General features: G+C 35.6%; 1 protein-coding gene across 1 annotated transcript in view; it reads left to right on the plus strand.

Moving 5' to 3' along the window:
• The window catches only part of LOC140154376 (disintegrin and metalloproteinase domain-containing protein 10-like), a 46,159-nt gene that overhangs the window by 8,474 nt on the left and 17,080 nt on the right, over positions 1-20,605 (plus strand). Inside the window, exon 3 of the mRNA XM_072176945.1 lies at positions 19,637-19,755. Coding sequence (XP_072033046.1) covers positions 19,637-19,755 — 119 coding nt within the window. The remainder of the gene's footprint in view (positions 1-19,636; positions 19,756-20,605) is intronic.

The raw sequence follows: 20,605 nt of genomic DNA on the forward strand, positions 1-20,605 counted from the left end.
ATATTTATAGTGATCTCCAATTTTTATACACTGCTTGGTTTAAATCTTTTGTGTTGCAGAACGAAAGTTTTTGTAACAGATTTTGTCATTCCTATTTTATTAGGCAGGTACCAGACTTGCTCCAGTCGGTCTCATCTCAAGTTGAAAGTAACGCCATGTTGGATTTTTGCATTGGCAGATTTGAATCAGCGCATTTACGCGGTTGCGTTGCCAGCATATGGATAAATTGTTCCTTGTGATTCAAATCTGCCACTGCAAGTCGGACATAACATAACTCTCAGGCTGGCATTTTCGGGCGGGCTAGCGGGTACCCGCCCGAGATTACATTACCCGGGTAGGAAATACCCTCCCCGGGTACCCGAAATTAAAAAAAAAATTTTGTTTTTGTTTTTTAAGTTTTTTTTTGTTTTGGTTTTGTAGTGTCCCTGCATTTGGTACCCGCTACCCGCCCAAAAATGCGCTGGTACCCGGTACAAAATTACCCGAAAATGCCAGGCCTACATAACTCTTAACGTACATTGTAAGACGAGACAGAGACTATAGACTGGGATCATAGAAGTGCTAGGATGCATGAAACATTGCAATTTTGTGAAAAAACAGAATATATACAATGTACCAACTGTATTACAACAATAATTTAATTGACTTTCTCTATTATGGTATGGACTGAGATTTGCTTGAAGCTGATACTTTTATAGCCATTTTGTGAAAAATTTAATAAATTATGAAAAAACTATTATTTTAAAATGAGGCAAAATTACCAAATATTTGAACTGTCTCACTGTCTACATTTGTATTGTTGGTATAATGATTAATATCACACCCAGCACAAAATAAAGGTACATTATTTCATGACTTCTGAAACTTGTACATTTGTACAAACCAAACCAGGAAAATAACAAGATTTTGAATGCCACGACAAGCACAGCACAGTATGGTACTGTATTGGAAAAGTAAGATGATATTAATCTTCCATTTATGTAAACTAGCATGCATATCCTGAATTACATTATTGTTCCATGGAAAGTACCATTTACTCAAATATTTCAATGTACTTCTATACATTGTACTACATTACATTAAACACCTTTGTAATGACTTGCCCACAGCACACATTACACTGTTATGTGGTAGTGACATTTAAAGGGGAAATAAGATGTTTAAGATAAGGTGGTTACATTTAATCTTAAGACTAAGTGGTTAATTGAATGTTCACTTGGAAATCAGGATGTTCATAATTATCATTTCAGGTGTAGTAAGAAACACATAAATTTTCTCTGTTTGATTTGTTCTATTCGAAGACCTATGACTGAAACATTTGATGAGTCAAAATAGCAATTAGAATACAAAGGCATTTTTAAGGGTACGTCGGAGGGGAGCATGACTGACTAGCAGTGTTTGGATGCACATATTGAGACAAATGGATATCACCAAATCTTGATATAAGGGGTGTCATTTCTGCCCCATGTGCATGATTTTTTTTTTCAGGAATGGTGAAAAACCCACAAACTTTTGTTTTGATTGTTGCCCTGAACTCAAGAACTGCAAGTCCTACAATGTATGTAAATGTAAATTCCATTATTGGCTTATTTTCTATAAGATCAGTGTATTCTATAAAATATTTCAGAGTACGGCAGTTTTTTAAATGGCTGAAACTGGCAAAATATGGCTCCTGCCATCTCATTTGCATTAATTGGTTGTTAATTTGCAGATTAGATGTGTGTATTCATAATATGATTCACAAGATGTCACTTGGAACATTTTCAGAACATAATGTGTAAAATATTGCATAAAATAAATGAAAATTAGATAAATTTTTTACATGTATATTAAATTTATAGAAATTACATATCAAACAAGGTCATCATACAGGGCTGTTTAACTATCTACATGTATATGAGCCAATAAAAACGATCACAATTTTATAAATGCTTGGTTGAAACAAGTGTAAGTTATGAAGTACATTTTGTAAGCCCCTTAGAAACTTGCTAAACTCGTTTCTAAAATATTGCCTGGAGTATGTGTCATCGCAGCTTTTAACGCAAGATTACGCAGTGAACTAGAACATAACCAGGTTGGTCATTTCCCCCCTCCTCTTAGCTATCAACATGTTTGAAGATAGTTGTCATGACGATTATGAAATAGTCTCATGATTGTGATTCAGACAGGAACTATGGTGCAATATCAGTCTGGAGCTCGAGAATGAAACGAAAACATGTTCTGTACAGAAACCAAACATTTGGCAACATGATGTAAAACTTGAATTTACTGAGATTCATATCTAGGTCATGAGATTTCAGAACTTAAGTCACTATGCACCATAATAGCCTCATCCTAATGGCATAGTTCAACCTTAATTAAACACTCATAGTGACCTCAAGTTGCAGAGTACGAGTTTTTGTACCTATATTTTCAAAGGTCATTCAATGAATGTACAAATGTATTGGGATATAGAACTGTGCTAAGATACATTCAAATGTTGTGGATCCTAGTGAGTATTTCTTGATGATTTGTTATTCTGTGAGTAACATATTCGTCATCCTTCGAAGAAGTTGATCCACCAGACAGTATTTTATTAAAATAAAAATCTCATTATAATTCTGGACTCAAGTTGAAGGAGTAATTGTTCAGTCATGTACAGCAAAATGTACAACAAAATATATCAATTTGTCAAGTGTAGGGGAGTTGGTCAACTCACAAAGATGTGGGTCCAGAAGTATGAAAAGAGACAGACAACCCCCCGAACTTTCCCCACCCCTTTCAATTTTGGTATCTTTGGTGTATATTTTCTGTTACCTTTGATACTTTTGATGACATTTGATGTGCTGTTGAATTTATAAATTATGTCATTTATTTCACTCTTGTGAATGCATTGGAAGTTGATGCATGTGTAAAATTATTTTTGGATATTTTCAAATGTTGATAAGTGGTTCAGAAATTCTATTTCACATCTTGGGCAATATTGATTGATTTTAATATCATCAGTTTTGTTTAATTTACACAGTTCTGAGTTCATGTTAGTATTGACTCTATATTGCCAATTGCAAAAATCAAAGATGGGTCCTGATTGGCTGATTAAATCAAGCAGTGTCAGTTATCAAATTCTCATTGGCTGTTAGGGCTTTGTATGCAAATTTATTATCTGGGTGCCCATCTGCAAATGTGTTAAGTTTGTGATGGAGATTTTAATACAATGCTGTGTAAGCTGATCTTGATTCCCAAGAGCAAAATGTTATCGTAGCGCCTTCATGCACGTTATGCTCAGAATCTATAATACCAAGATATGCATTGATGTTTATCTTTTAGTAACCGATGCTAATGGTTTGTCTCATATTTCGTTGGAAACTATTGTTATCATTTACAAATCATTGAAATATACAACAGGTGAAGTCTATTAGTATCATATCTCTGAAATATATAATACAGATTCTCCACAACTGTTCCGAATATTATTACGGCAATCAAAAATATGTAAAACAGGATGGCATTCTGTCATTTAGTGAAAACAAATGTATCGGTATTATAGTTTTTCATCTTGATTGAATCCACATTATCGCAATTATGGATTTACTGTAGCAAAATTTTTGAAATTGATTACTATATTGAGAAGAAGGTGCAAAATTAAAAGCCCCAAACAGGTGGTTATGTACATTGTAAGAGAAACATAATTATGTACAGTGCACTTTGTATTTAAAGCTCATGATTGTGGACTGGAGGACATTGGTCACATTGGTTGAGGTTGACTCCAGTGCATGTTTTGTAAACCTTTCTGAAATTTTGCATATGGAGAAGTTGTGGGCTCGGAAGAGGACTGGAAAGACAAAGACTGCATGTGTCAGTTGTTCCTCACATAAAATAAACACCATACTGATATAAGACTTCTAAAAAGAAACTCTTTTAAAGAATGATTCAAGGTCTCAAAATGGTCAACAAACATGGTACTACTACTAGTTGGTGGTACCTAATGCCCCACCATTGGGGCAATAAGGACCACTTGACATCACTGTTAATAAATGCATGGTGTTTGAAAATGAACACATTTTTTGCAGATTTTTTTCCTGTGGTACATAGCTGAATAACAGCTCTAACAAGTGAAACCATTAAAAACAGAAACATGATTAAATAAAAGTCAGGTATGATGAAAACTAAAAATGGTGGTCCCTAATGCCCTGCTTTACCCTAGATGTACACATGCACATCTTATTAATGTTCCATGTTAAAGTGTGATAGCAGGCTGACACAGTCGCCAAGTGAATCCTGTTTAGTTGGAGATGATCACAGTTGGGTTAGACAAGTTGATTGCTAAATACCAGGGTAATCATTCAGCACCGGAGGTTTATTGGCGGACGACATGGGATGGTAGGCAGTCAGAGCAGAAACAGACATACAGACAGATGAGAAAATGAGATGCAAGCTTTTACAATATATACTGGGATATTTTAGCAGGAAGTGATTTTGTTTCGCTCACAGGTCTTCAAAAGCTGAACACTAAGCCCTATGAGCTCCTATGGGTTAAAGGTGTACGGCTTTTTAACTGGTTTCTTGGTCATGAACAATTAAAATATCACAGAAGTTTCTTGCACAGATGTATACCAATCCCACCTAAGGTTATAGGCCTATATAACCAGATTGTCAAGATTATAAGCTACATATTTGGTTTTCAAAAGCAAAAAATGTAAAAGCCCATTTGCCTTTTATCAGTTACCGAGTCTTAAGGTTTAAAAGAAAATTCAATTTGACAGCCAAGTATTCCAAATTGTACTGTGCAAATTGTACAGAATACCTGTATTCAGAAGCATGGGTGCCTTCGAAGTTACTCACTTTAACACACATTTTGTTTATCATTCTTTGTAAATTAGAATAATAAAACAAAAGTAAGCAAAATAAATTCTGAAGAAGATAGGCCACCCTCTCTCTTTACAAAATAAATTCTGTAACATGGGGGAAATGCCCCCTCAGTCAAACTCTATCCCCCGTTGCCCAAACAAAAACACCCATTTTTGCAGCAATTTTGCACAAAATTGGTTGATTTTGCCCCCCCCTGAAATTCACTTTGCCCTCCCAATGCCCCCCCCCACCCCGAAATTTTTTTCCTGGTGCTGCCACTGATGTTACTCTAAAATGATATGAGGGTAAAATGTAAAGGATTTCAGTAAATTACCTTTATTCAACACTAGTTTACACACAGTAAGAGGAAGTAATGCGACTAATAATAGTCCTGTACCTGTAATTATAGTCACAGATGAATGGTGTCCTTTGTATGACCTTCTCTTTAAATATTCATCACCATCATCTTCAGAAGCAAATCTACAAGCGCATCTCTTGAAATAAGACGCAAGGTTTTGCAATTATTGAGAAAACCAATGTGTGGATTTTGTTTTTAATTTAGGAAAATGCATCTATAGATATACAACTGTATTACCAATAAGAAGGTTTCAAATCTACAGAGGGCTGCTAGGGGGGGACATTATCAACCTGTTTGCTGGACAATATATAGAGGTAAAATTATTTGAATGCAGGAGAAACAGTCAAGATCTATTGTAGGAAGGAACGTGGTAAACCTGCAAGTGTGTGCTCATGTTTGTAAGTAAATCAGTAACCAATTCAATGTTTTTAAAGGTGCGAATAAGACCTCATGCATTAACCCTGTCCTTCAGTTCGTTCGTAACATTTGTTGCTTTATACTTTCATGCTGAGCGTTCGCTGAGCGGCATGGGGCATGCGCATTGTATACAGATGCATACAATCACAGTTTGTCATTGGCTAATACGCAAAGATTGTCGCTGGGCTTCAATACGATTTTCAAGTATATACTCTGAACTGCGGATGTTTACGGCATTGCCTAGGTCGGCGTGACACGTGACGCGACTCGACACGCCTGTCTGTCGGGAGTCGGTATAAGGGTGCACACCACCAATAACGTTGGTTGGGCAACGATTAGTAAAGAAGGAAAAGAGGAGTGAAAAGTGTGATTCATGAAAGCTCAAGAGTTTTCCTCATGTTGTGAAGGAATAGTTCGACAAAGATCAATTAAAAGTTTGCGAAAAGCTTTTTACTTATAGCCGTCTTTAAATAAATTTGTCTTTATTACACAATGATCATGACAATAACAAAAATTGTCAAACTTGAATATAATAAACTATCAAAGGCCCTGTCGAGCTTGTTCTAGGAGATTGATAAATGCTAGGTTTTTTTTTGTCGTCACCACATCATTGAATATCAGTTTACACTGACTAATTTGTTGCAATATGTTCCTCACTTGAAGTAAGTGAATTATGAAAGAAACAATCTACATGTGTGGATTAAAAAGTAGCTATAATTTGATTGTCTAAAATGCCCCAAAGACGATATAATGAAACAAAGCAGGTTAACGTGAACCCTGGGCCTAACAAATCTGCACTTCTTTCTTCTCCAGTACTAGTGTGATTTAGTATTCATGACATGGATTGGTTTATATGCTATATTCAACAATAATGTTTGGGCTGGTAGGTCGGTCTTTTTTTTTAAAATGACTCAGAAAATCAGCAAAATCTGTACAAAAAAAATGTTGTTCCTGAAATTGTTTAAATTTGTACAGGAAAATTGTTTCCCAATTTGTTCAAAATCTGGGTCGGCCGGGCCCATAGAACAGGGTTTTCTTTTTTCGTCGCCTAATAGCAAATTTATATCTACATGTAGCATGATTCAAATTGAACATTATACCTACTCTTAAAAATTACCTACAAAATGCAGTAAATGTTGCCAAATGAAGACACATAAAGACAACAAATTATTGTATCTTAAATTGTCATTTATTGATTGATTGACTGACTAATTGCTTGGTTAAGCACTTATCCTCTTGTCCTCTTGTCCAAAAATCACTGGGGACAACCAAATTGAGCTATGTACTTATCCCCTGGACAACCACTATATTTTACCTCCAAAGTATGACACATTTTGGGACAACCAAAATGTTTTGAGGACAAGCAAAATTTATGCTTTAGTTGTCCTCGGGACAACCTCCATATTTTCCTTATTTCGAACACTGAACTTGGTTTTATATATTAATTTTCAAACGCATATATTTCAAACACTTACCAGTCTTTATTTATTATTGCTCATACCCGTAAAAACCATTCTGAATAGTAACTACATAGGACGGATAAAATAATATCTAAATTTATGACCAAAATATGAGTGAGCACACTGACCAGTAGTTGTTTGTGACAGTGTAAGTTTGGGTACCTCAGAAATGACCAATCACCAATTATTTTGGGAATAATCTATTTAAATTGCACTGACCGAAAGGCGTAACAACGTTCACTACATATATCTTCATTAGAAGCACAGTATTAATTATGGATAAAAGATAATCAGATATATTGAAGAGACTTCGGATGGGCCGGGCAGATACCTGGATGTGAACCTTGTTTTATATTGCTATACCAGCTGTGTGTAGTCCAAAATTAATGGTAGGCTTTACGATTGCAAAGCTTTTGATGTCATCCTTTTTTTTAATAGATCCGATCTAGTTGCTAAGACAATATTGACCAATCACACCTGTTACTCTGTGCTTAATTTCAACTTTAACCCCTTGAGCACTACCTGCCGATCTAACATTGCTACTGATTGGTCAATTACATGATATCTTCACTTTAATCACCAATCAGAATGGAGCTTTGCAAATAATTCACCCCAATATTTTTGTGTGGTGAAATTATTCTAACAATGTTGCTGATTGGTCCAATTGATAATGATAACTTCTTTTTGGCCAATCGGCAATGGTGTTAAGAAAAATATTGAATATTGAACTAATGAGCATCTTCAAGTGATCCCTGGGAAATAATCATTTAAATACTCAACACTCAACTTCATTTATAATTAGACGGTCTTGAAAGTTTCCCTCAAAGTTGATTATACAAAATCTTTTGTTTCAATTTATCTGTAAGTTGTGTACGCACATCACATTGCACTACATGTACTGTGCAAAGTCATGATTTGATCTCAAACTTATCAGCCCATAAAGATATCCTTCCCATGCCATGACGCATCATCTGTTCATAAAACACTATGGACCACATTGGCCTCATCCCAATTACATAGTTCAATAACCTTTATTAAACACTCATAGTACAAAATTTGACCTGAAGTTGCATAGTATGAGTTTTTGTACCCATATTTTCTAAGGTCATTCAATGAATGTACAAATGTATTAGGGTTTAAGAACTGTGCCCTGATAGATGAACATGTTATGAATTCTAGTGAAAACCTCTGACAGAGTGTCATCATGATCATGTATTAAAGGTGAACAAAATACATTTACAAAATGCATGCCATTTTCTAGGTTGCTTTCATGTCACCATGGAGATATGTGCTTCCCATGGATATGGAAATAAATAATGGAATTTATGAGCTCAATTAGGCTCAGTTGAATATGTAGGACAAGATTGTTCTCCCGTAAATGTGGAAATGAACGATACATAACAAATTTGGTCATTTTGGAAAAAATTTTATCAAACAAGTTACTTTGTAATTACATGTGGTCAGAAGTCATTGAATGAATTGGTCCAATTGGATGGGGGAGGGGTCAAGGTTCAAAGGTGGAATAAATGACAGATTGTAGAGGACAAAGAAAATATTTATTTATTTAATTTGCTCTTTCATTCATTCATTAATCTATACATGCCATGCATTTACTAAACTGCAAGTGGGCCAGCTGTTAAATTGGAAGACCGAAAATAGGTCAACCCATTGTTCTTGACAATAAATTCCATCTATTTGATGACAATAAATTTGCACTACACCATCACCTCACTGTCACCTACTTCTTCCCTATTGATCATGTTGATGGTGACATCAAACCACGTCATATTCCTACAGTAGCAGCAGTAGCGGCAATATCGTTTTCTTACTCTGTTAACATTGTTTAGAAATATATCGCCCAAAGGTGCTAATCTAGACAAACAATACATCCTGAAAACACCTCGGGCTGAGTTTGTGGAATAAAAAAGACCTACATGGCTAGCATTGGAAGCATCCTTACCATTAAAGGTACTTGGTGGATAGAAATTTAGTGTACAGAAGAGTTTTACATTTGTAGGCTAAATACTGAATGATAAAAGTGTTGTTTTCTTGTAAGTTGTAGGCCCGGTTGTAGGATGGCTACATTGGCTATAGCCTCGCAGGAAATAATTTTGAGAGATGCATCTTATGCCTTGCAACTTACACTAATTCCTGGCAAATGGAGTAGTTACGGCTCTAAGGCTCAAGCCACTGGCAAATGGTAATTCCGGAAATGATGTGATCATGGCTTCCCTCCATCTGTAAAAATGGACCAAGTTATATTGCATGTACTTGTAGTCACTAGTGATCAGCGTGTTTCTACTGAGCAAACGGTTGCGTGTGAATATGAGTGAATTCGAGTGATGTGAGGAATACGCATGAAGGTGAATACGGGTGAAGGGGAATGCATGCCCGGAATGCGCGGTAATGCCAGTGAATCCGTTAACCACCTATTGAGGTGGTGAATATGTGGTTACGTTCGCAATAGAAACAGTTTGGGTGACGATTTTGCGGGTGACACCGGAAGTTAGCTTACTACAATACAGTATTAGCATTCAAATTCTGACCTTGAAGGTCATAAAAACTATTTTCTGGACTTCTCTCCCCACTAAATACATGGCTGAATTGTTACCCTGCATTTGCAGTAGAAACGACCCGATGAAGGTGGGAGGATTAAAATGCGGGTGAAGGTGAAAGCGCGGTGCTCAGTATAAACAAGCTGAATGAGGGACTGAAATCTGACCAATGAGATGGATTGTTTATTGTTCTTACATCTACGTGTTTAGAAAGAACACTCAACTTCATTGGTCAGAAAAAAATGTCTAGTCTCAGAATAAAAAGTGTAAATTCTGCTCTATTGCTCATCTATCTGAAGCAAGTGACCACAAGTAGCCCTTTAAAACATTAATTAAGCCAAGCAGGTCATTATCGCTGAAGGGACATCTTGTTGTCAAAGATGATTACAATTACAGAAAGTTGTGTCATTGATGTTGTAGATGTGTGGCATTGCTGAAGACCTGCTTGCCTGCTGGCTCTGAAAATTATAACATGTAGCCTCTTTTGTAAGAGTGATGTGAAGGTTATATTTGTTAATTGGCCTGTGGAATTATGCCAATCCTGTGGTGGATACATTGTATGTGCATTTCATGTATATTGTACATCTGTGTTGATTGATTTCATTGAATTGCTAATGTTAGTACTTATGTAAACATTAACCATCAAATGTTCATATTTATACAGGCTGTTACCAGTGCCTCTTTAAATGCCATGATTTGTTTGATCATGATTTTTCTGTGTGGATGTTATCTACAGTAGATAGCATTAAATGAAAGCCTACATGTTGGTCTTGAGTTCAAATCCTTGATGGCCAATTAATTTATTTGTTTTCATTGAATTGTGTCATTTTGGAAATGTCATATAAAGGGTTAATATGTACTTGGGCTAAAAGACAGGTGAAGACTCAAACGTGTTTCCACAAGGACATGACATTAGTAATTGGTTTTCTTGCATTGCATTGTGGATTCAGTTAATGTTGTTCATTTCTATGTGGGACATGACTGGCCAACATGGCCTCGTGTGACCTATGCACTGGTCAACCAGCAATATGTTTGAGAATTCAATCAAGTCTTAGTGATGAGTAGTGTTTGAACTGAGGGAAACTACGGGCAATGAAAGTATGGTTGATCAGGGAAGGTTCCATTCTGGCTTATTTGGATGCAACAAATTTCAGTTCTGTGTGATTCATAGCAACATAAACCATGATAAAGAGCAAGCACTTGGGCCTCATAGAGATGATGACTATTTGTTTGTTCATTGTACATAAATGTAAGATGATATCAGTGAACCCCAAGTTTATTTGGTTCTTTGAAATGTGCAATTTGCTTGCTCATCCATTGTCATACATACATCCATGTACATCTGATTGTGAATAAGCCTTACACATAATTATGTAAATGTGGTCATAAAATTCTTGTTCTTACAGGACGACTATTATAGTACACTTCAAAGAAAGTTGAAAGCTGAGCTTTTCACACCTTTCCTTTCTTTATAAACTAGCATAGCTGCATAGCTTATAAAAATAATACACTCTTTATATTCTGTCACAAATTTTCCCATTGATACAATTCATCCAATGTTAATTTTAAAGGTATGGCTGATTATGACACAGTAAGGAAGATAGATAACCATTTAAATTGATGTGGATGTGACCTACTGTGGATTATTAAATCATTACAGCCACTTGGGTCAGTTAAGTGGAAATGTCACTTGCACTGCAATACTTGAATAGATACACTGTTATTGGTAGTTAGTTAACTTCAGAATTGGTGTCATAGAAAAAATGTTGGTATGGTTATGACCATCACTGAAATAGCAATACCCTAATCAGCTTAATGTAGATTAACCACCACAGCCAGGATTTATCTACATTGGTGAATTTTTATAGCAGTCTATTTAAATTTCTTTTTATAAATGAGAACAGAGGACACATGGGGAAGGGGGAGCACCAAAGAGCATCTTATTTATAGACCATGGATTGGAGTGTGGAATGTTTCTTCAACTACAGACATTATGCAAATAGATGGCTATTTATAAATATTCAGTAACATTGTATCAATAACTATGAGTGAAAGTCAAATTTCATATTTTTTTACAATTGTCCAATAATTGACTCAATTGATATGGTAATCAGTTACCGGTACTTGCAACAAAGACAAATAAAATGGCAAACAGGCTGTGCAAGGCTCATCAGCTGCTGAATGGTCCTGGTTGGAAACAATACATTGAAGGTTTTTGGTTGTAAAATGTATTGCAATGATATTATTAAAAATTAATTTGAACTCTTGCAGTGCACTACATTTGTGATACAATCAAATTAAGTTTTCATTTAAAATCAGTGAGCATATTTGTACAAAAAGTCAAAAGTTGGGAGTGTCAAGACATTCCAACTGTTGAGTTGCTGTTCTTTGTTTGAAGACACCTGTATTGTCAGTGGCATGTCTTTTGTGAATGGGGACACTGCATTTCTGTTCTGTCCCCATTTAGAAAGGACATACCACTGCCATTACAGGTGTTTATAACCAAAGAACAGCAACTCAACTCTACCCCATCATCCACCAGATGCACAGAGACCTGTCCGGCAAGATCACCGGCATGTTGCTCGAGATTGACAACGCCGAGTTGCTTCACATGTTGGAATCCTGCGACTCGCTCAACGCAAAGGTTGAGGAAGCTGTTGAGGTACTCAAGGCTCATCAATCCAAGGAAACCGGCGGTAAAGTCTAGACCGTTGATGAAGATGTCAGAGAAGAGATATCCAACCCAAAAAATAGAAAAAACAAAAAATGTAACGTCTCAAACTCACAACTTGCGACTTGCGCTCATTTTGTGGGAGCAGGTCACAAACAATTAAACATGACGTTGCTCATTCATCAATTTTCTTGTTCACAATTGGTATTTTTGCACATTTGATGAAAACTTATGTACCTTTTATTACCCATCCATATCTTAATTGCTTATCCCAAAATACGATGCCAGTGAATGATATCTGGTACTCATAGTATGCAAGTTTCCATAACATGTAATCAAGCTTATGTTTAGGAAATGATCATTTAAAAATGAAATGTGTTGTTTAATGTACACATTTTGTGTTCAATTTGTGAACACAGCATTGTGCACGATATGAAGACCATGTCACTTATGTGCCAACGGTAAAATTGCATCTACCATATCTGTTGGAAAATATGTTTGTACAATTCTCTCCCAGTGCTAATGTTTTAGGCTCTTGGCATTGAGGGTTTCCTAGTTCATACTGTAGCAGATGGGAGGGGAATGATGTTACTCAAGCTCAATCATGAGTAGTGCATTTTTAATGATAACACACCCAAGGGGCAGTGTGGAGCACATTATATCGCACAAGGTAGGCCCCGGTTTTTCACTTTTCTCACTTGTACACCTGTAATGCATGACTAACTAAATAAATGCTAGGGTGCAAGAAGAGCTCAGAATTTCAGTGACACCTTTTATTCAATGTTGAAATATGTAGTGGGTGCTCTAGAAATAAGGTCCAACTTATCATACCGTAAGGCTGACAATTTAGGATGGCAACAGAATTTGTAGGAATTTAGTACATCTTTTCATGAACCTCAAATAATTATTTTTGGTATAACTTTTTTGGCCCAAAATATTTAGAGAACATGTTCTTTGATTCGTTATTTTCTTACATCATTTGGGCAATGTTATAATGCTTAAATGTCAAGGTAAACTATCTATACATTCCTCCAAATGTGATGGAAATAACTACAGACTAAGCATCTTGTATTGATAACGAGACACAAAACATATAGTAAATGAATCGGCTTCAACATCCATTTGCATAAGATCACATAGACAGGTAGTGGGGAAACACTTAGTAGGCATTTATGAGTGTACCTTGCATTATTTTGTGCATAAATTGCCCTTTGATTGTCGCCTGGGTTCCGGTGCCAATGTATCTGGTATTATTGATGAGATTTGCTGTTGATGTGTGTATGTGGTGGGCGGTTCTATGCATCATTATGTTGGGCTTTTGTCATAATTGTTTTGATTCAGGTAGGGCAAGGCTTGTTTGTAGTGGAGGAATGCAGCATTAACAATGTCATACAGGGTGTCCCAAAAAAGGTTGCATGTAGATTTCTGAAAATAATCTAAGTTAATATTTATAATTTCCTTTTCATGATATGATCTATATGTGCCCTTTACTTGTACACCTTTGAATGTCAAGTTCATAACTTGCATACTAAGCCCACATTCCATGCATTCATGAGCAAGCTGTTTATGTGACATAATGCAACACAACACAATTGTATATTTGGCGGGGCATTTGAATCGCCCCAGCCAAGGCATGGTACTGGTAGCCACTGTCTTTACATGTGTAGTCTGCTTGTTTTCAGAAACACTTACAAGAAGAATGAAGAAAAGATATCTGAAAAATTAACAATGTTGTTTTGCTGTTTCCATCATAAAATGCAGCTCATTTTCTACATATGTAACTTTTTCTTCGGACACTAGGTACATGTACATGAATGCCCAAAGCTATTCAAGTCCTCCAAGTATGTACTGAAAGCAGTGTAGGGTTTCTTGTGGAATATCGGCATAGAAAAGATATAAAAGAGAACAGTTGGCCAGCGGGAAGAGGTTCTAATTAGGTTGAACCATTCCTGAAGCAGTGAGTTTGATCATTCATTTTGCCATAACTCAAAATCAATTATACAGCAAATGTGTAATTTTGCTTAACCACACTGCCTTCAAATGTGGCCCCTTGTCCGTTGTCATGACTGGTACTGGTCATGTAACATAAGATTTGGACTGGGGTTATTGTGCAATGAAGAGGACACCTGATATCATATATCACAGATATATCACCACTACCAATCAGTCCAATATCAGCACAGTTACATATAGTATATACTGTGTTCTTATATGAATTACAGAAAAGTTGAAACTATGTATGGAATTTTAGAATTTTCAAAATTAGTTCCTCCTCTATTAAAGTATTATAAAATAAATTGCATGTAAATTTGATTTTCTAACAAAGAGAGAGAGAGAAAAAAACACAACACCAACACTCTATCTTATACATGTAAAGGAATTTAAGAGTTGCACTTGGGTGTTGCAAGTTAGGTGATACATATTACATGTAGTCTGCTTTCTTTTTGTATTACCTGATACTGTTTCAAAGCATTTACTGTACAAAATGCAAGAACGTGTATGTATTCATATACAAAGGCGCAGTACTAGCAAGTTCATGTAGCATCCTCGTCATACACAAGATTGCTTAGTAGAGCATTGAATATAAAGGTGTATATAAATACGTAGTGTTGTCCATAAATTGAATTGTACATGTTAAGTTCACTCATCTGTAATCAGTCTCTTAAGTAAATGTCAACCTAACCTACAACAACAGCTTTTCAATTTTGTATGATCGAAAAGAGACTATTGGCTTTTCGTAATCAGTGAGGTGGAAACCCAGAGTGGAAAAGCCAATGGACAGGGTTCCAATTAAGAAAGTGGAAGTTAAAAGCAAAATAAAGCATTGCAACTATTAAAAAAAACCCTTTTATTTTAGATTCATTAATAATTAAGCGCAGTGGAATCAAAGTTGAACAAATACTTTTTTGGCCCCTGAGGGGAAACAAGACAAAAGGGAACTCCTTTTTTCAAACATTGATCACTCTTGTGCATGAACACTGGACAAAGCAATTTATAAGCAAAGTAAAAAAAATGGAGCAGGAAGTAAACAGGCCAAAAAAGATCAGATTTTAGTAAAAAGTGAGCTGATAAGGCAACAAAAGTAGACAACCGAGGTCCTGCAGGTCTGAGTACTGACCCAATTTTTTTTTTAAATTGCCAAGCACAATTTTCTGTACAAATGAATACCAACTCACCAAATTTGGGAAATTTTAGAAAACTGTATTTTAAAGAAATGTGCTATTAATTGGGTTTTCAAAAACGGATATGTCTGCCGGCCAAGAGAGTCAAGATATGTTTGCCGATAGAACCGTTTTTTTTTGCCAAGTTATTACATTTGGTGTTTAGAGTGTAAAGAATTATTACTAAGGACCTAAAAGATGGATTTAAACATATAGGTACTGTACATGTATTGTACAGTATTTATGCTTCAAGTCATGTATTCACTTATAACTCACTGTAATGGCTATAACCCAGTATTAACCCCCATATATAGATTGGTTTATATCTAAGAATATTCCTGTAATGTACATCATTTAAAGCTTGTAAATGCTACCATGACAACATTAAAATGTATCAATATGTGAAGTCACACAACACAAGAGTCTTAAAGTGGGGAGTTCAGAGTTACATGTTAGGAGTTGTCAGATACAAAATCAGGCTGGACTGCCTGGACACTTGAATAGACCGGATTGGACTGTGCTACAATAATGCATTTAAATGTGATTACAAGGTAGAATGCTTACTATTTTAGAAATAAATTTGTAGTCTGGTTCTTATAAATTGAAGTTTCCATGTCTCAAACGATAGTACCTTTTCAGTGAGACATGTATTACTGTATAAGTGGAAATTTTCGCGAGGGTTTTATTTTCGCGATTAGAGCTCCAACCGCGAAAATAACACCTCCCGAATGTATGCAATAATGTATTACAAGTATAGAGGAGGACTGGGCAATCGCGAAAATAACATTCGCGAAAATGTGTCTCTCACTACAAGTCACGAAAATAACTGTACGCGAAAATTACCACTTATACAGTAGTACATCGATATGAAGGAATTGTTAGAATCAATGTGGCACAAAAGAAGTGACTTGGTACCACATATCATCACAAAATACATTGTGAAAAAAAATGTGCTCAACTTTAGAATGGACATAAAATACAGTACATGTTGTATTTTGAGTGTGTTTATTTATCAAGAGCTAAGTAATTTGATTTCTACTCAGTAGATGAAACAAGTTATGACATGATTTATGTTGTTTTTTGTGGAGCAGGTATGGATGTTCTTCAAGGTCATTGGGATGCTGTATTTCAATTGCACTGTATTAATATTCCATTTAAAATCTTCACTATTTTCTGAGGAAGATTTTGGAAATATCTGCCACAGGGGAGTATGAATTTCAAATTGAATTATCACATTAGCAGCACCATTTGAAACTCATTCTCCCTTAGGGGAAGATTCAGGTTGAATCTTTCTCAGGAGGTGTATGGAATTCAAATGGAGCTGCCTAATGTGCTCATTCCATTTGAAATTCATACACCCCCTGTGGAAGATATTTCCAAAATCTTCCACAAGGGTAGTGTGGATTTTAAATGGAATAGCCCATTTCATATTCATATCAGTGTTTACCACAATTTCGTACCTACTCATGTGCTGGTATTTTATAAAGAGATCAATAGCAAAGCACAACATGACGTAAATTACGCCAGCTGCAAAATCATAAATGGATAGTATGTACAAGTACAAATGAATTGGACAAAGCTCTGGTTTTTAAACTAGCTTGCAAATAGGAAGCCAACCATTACTTAAAAAGATGTCTAGATCCTTTTTACTGAGAGGTGCGACACAACACTTTGTTTGCGCATTACTTTACATGCACCCCCATCTAGCTGCGGACATGCACATTTACGTTTTATTTGCTGTACTGTGAACTCGTTAAGTTTTTTTTACTACCATGTACAGATACTGATCCTACACTTCAGTGTATGGTTCATTGTTTATGATGTGTTGCTATGCTGTTTCCGATCTAGTAACACTCCATGGTCATCCACGGTTGCCCTCCACACGCATGACTAGCAGCTACTGGAGACTGCTAGGGGCGCGAGCACATACAACCGTCGACCATGCTACTGATGTAGTTGGAATATGTAATAGCGTAGTAGAGAGCATGGAGCTAGTACTTATTTTTACATAATTGTAGTAGTTAACAAAATATAAACATACTCTGCAAAAATCAAGGCTGTAGGTGCTGTAGTTATGACAAAATCCAAGATTTTAAATAAAATGACAGAATCAGTTGAATGCCTATGCGATGTTCATAGCACTGTACATATGCAGGAAGGTCATAACGCATGAAAATGACTGACGATTTACGGACAAAATGACATGCTGTGCCGACATATGTGCTGGTAGTAAATAGTGATTTTCTTGGTTTTTCTCATCTCTTCTGGTCAAAGTTAAAAGGGGGACATATCTGACTGTGAAAACTAACATTTTGTGGAAAACTAATACAATTCACCAAGATGCATGTCACTAGAATGTGGAATGTGAACTTTGATCAGATAGTGGGTGTGGTTATGTCATACCTACATATATATGTATGGTAGTTATGTGTTGAATTATTTGTGAGAGGGCAATTAATCAAAGTAAAACATGCCTACAGTAGCTCATTTAGACAAATAGATTCATGTCACCATTAATATGTCTCTTGGTGCATTTGTTTGGATGATATACAAGTGTACATACTCTTTGATTTTTAGTGGCTGATGCAATTTCAAATATGACTGACAGGAAAAATAAGAATAAACAATTCAACTTATCATGGCATAGATTGTTGTCATGGAGATGATGCTGTGAACCAGGATGCTTGTTGTTTACTTTTTAATTGGGTTAATACATGCCAAAACTTTGTTGGTGATAATTAGTGCATCATTCAAAATAATAAGCATAGTTACTGAATTCTGTTTTTGGTTTGAACCTGAACCTGACATGAGCAAGCACAGCTTGCCAACAAACAAATCAACAAAGTGATTAGTAACACTGTCAGGTGGGAATAATGTTCAGTATAATGAATGTGCAGACGTGTAGAATATTGATTTTGTGGATTCGATTATGAAGATTATCATTCATCCAGGTATAAATAACTATGAAATTATTATAATCTGATCTACTGGACTTACGTTTTTTGTGAGTGGCAATATTTCACATCCTATCTCGTTAAAGTGGCAAAAGTTCGTTGACCTGTGAAGAGGATGTTACGTCACAGGTCGAAGATGAGCCAAACCTCTGAGGGATCTTCTTTATCGCTGAACAATAGGCCCCTGCCAAGTTGTGTCGCTCATTGTTCATTGGCCTATTGTTCAGCGATAAAGAAGATGCTTGAGAGGTTTGGCTTATCTTCGACCTGTGACGTAACATCCTCTTCACAGGTCAAAGATGAGCAAACTTCTGAGGGATCTTCTTTACATCAGTTGGCCTGATGATGCATCCGAGATAGGATGTGAAATATTGCCACTCACAAAAACGTAAGTCCAGTAGATCAGATTATAATAATTTCATAGATAGATTTTGTGGATTGTGTTTATAAATGTTTAAACCATTTTTGCCACCAACTGAGATTGCCATTGCTATTATACATGTAGCTGCAATGTAGGTTACATTTAAGTTGCAGTAGAACAAACTTGTTGTAAATTTCATAATTCATCTTCATAGAAACATTTTTCAAAGATATTCAATACAGAAATAAATAAGTGCAATGGAAATTTAAAAAAATGTCCCTTAATGCTATATACATGTAGTACATTATGTATGAATTTGAATAGGGAAGGTGGCAAATTTACCATATTGGATTATTAAGACTGGGGACCAAAAGAATGTAACATATTCTCTCTAATTAAAGCCCCCTTCTAATAAATGCCCCTACCATTTTTGTCAACCATATTGTTCTATATATTTTATACAGTATACATCCATATTTTCGAAAATCGATGCTGATTGAATGATATCCATGTGCGGCGGCTATTGTTATCAAGCGTGATTACAGTATTTATAGAATTCTAGTATAGTAGTAGTTGTGGTGCACCGCAGTACTGCCAGATGGCATTAATGATGTTTTTTAATGGGGATTATTGTTGTAAAAAGACCTCTAATTAATGCCCCCGTTTGGAAAATGTAATGTCCTGGGGCGTTAATTACAGAGAATGATAAATTAATATAATTGTACCTACTCATCTACTGGATTTTTCATTGAAAATCAAAGTCAATGATACAATGTACATATAATTGGCTTTTTTGAAAGCATTTTATAATGTAAGTTTAGACTTTTTGCCTTGAGTATTAACTGTGTATTTGTTTGTTTGTTCTCTTGCAGACATTTCAAGTTGAGATTAAAAAGGAATGCGCCTCATTTATCTCCAGATCTGGTAGTAGAAAGTAGCTTAGGAACAAGACATCACAAACCAGACTATCTGTATACAGGAAAATTAGAAGGTATGTATTTGTCATTGGGCAGGAAAAACTTCCTTTGTGTTATTGGCCCCTGAACATGTAACCTCTTTGTTTTAAACATGGGCTACAAGTACATATCTGTGGGTTTTTCCTGCCCAACGACATTTAAAAATGTGTCAAGAATTGTAATGAATTACATGAATATATTCCATCATGATTTGAGCTTACTTTATCATTAAAATGTATGTAGATAAATGAGTAATATTTCTAATCGTGAATGATTTGGTTTTTTGACAAAATTCCAACATGCATCAAAATTAAAGTGAAATTACAAATACAAAGAAAATAGGCGTAAAGACATGAAAGACAGAAAATAATGAATTGGTAATAAAGAATTATTTAAATAAACCTAGCCCATCCACTATTACATAAACCAAATCAACTTTTTCTGAGGTATGCCTTCTATTACAGTCCTTGCCAAAATGAACTTAGAGCTAATAGATCAATATCTAATGATTTTGTATCTAATTATGAAATAAGAGTTGATTGTTTGGACCTAATCAAGCAATCAAATGCCATTAGCTAATTTATTTTGTACATTACGATACTGTCGACCCCAAATTGTATTACATTTAATTTTATTCATTTACAGAATGCCCGAAAGTCATGCATATATTTGCCCTCAGTTATTGTTACCTAAAGCAAGTTCAAAAAGTTAATAGAAACTCTTCCTTTGCTTCAATATACAATTAGTAAAGCTGCACATTGTCCATGCATGGAAGTAGAGCTTGTTCCCAAATCAGTTGTAAGAAGTTAAATGTAGGTAAGAAGCCAGACCAACAAGTATCTAGAGACCACTGACTTTGGTGCGCATAGTGAAGTCGACACTGCA

The sequence above is a fragment of the Amphiura filiformis genome, chromosome 1 (genome assembly GCF_039555335.1).
Source record: "Amphiura filiformis chromosome 1, Afil_fr2py, whole genome shotgun sequence".
In the NCBI taxonomy this organism is placed as follows: domain Eukaryota; kingdom Metazoa; phylum Echinodermata; class Ophiuroidea; order Amphilepidida; family Amphiuridae; genus Amphiura; species Amphiura filiformis.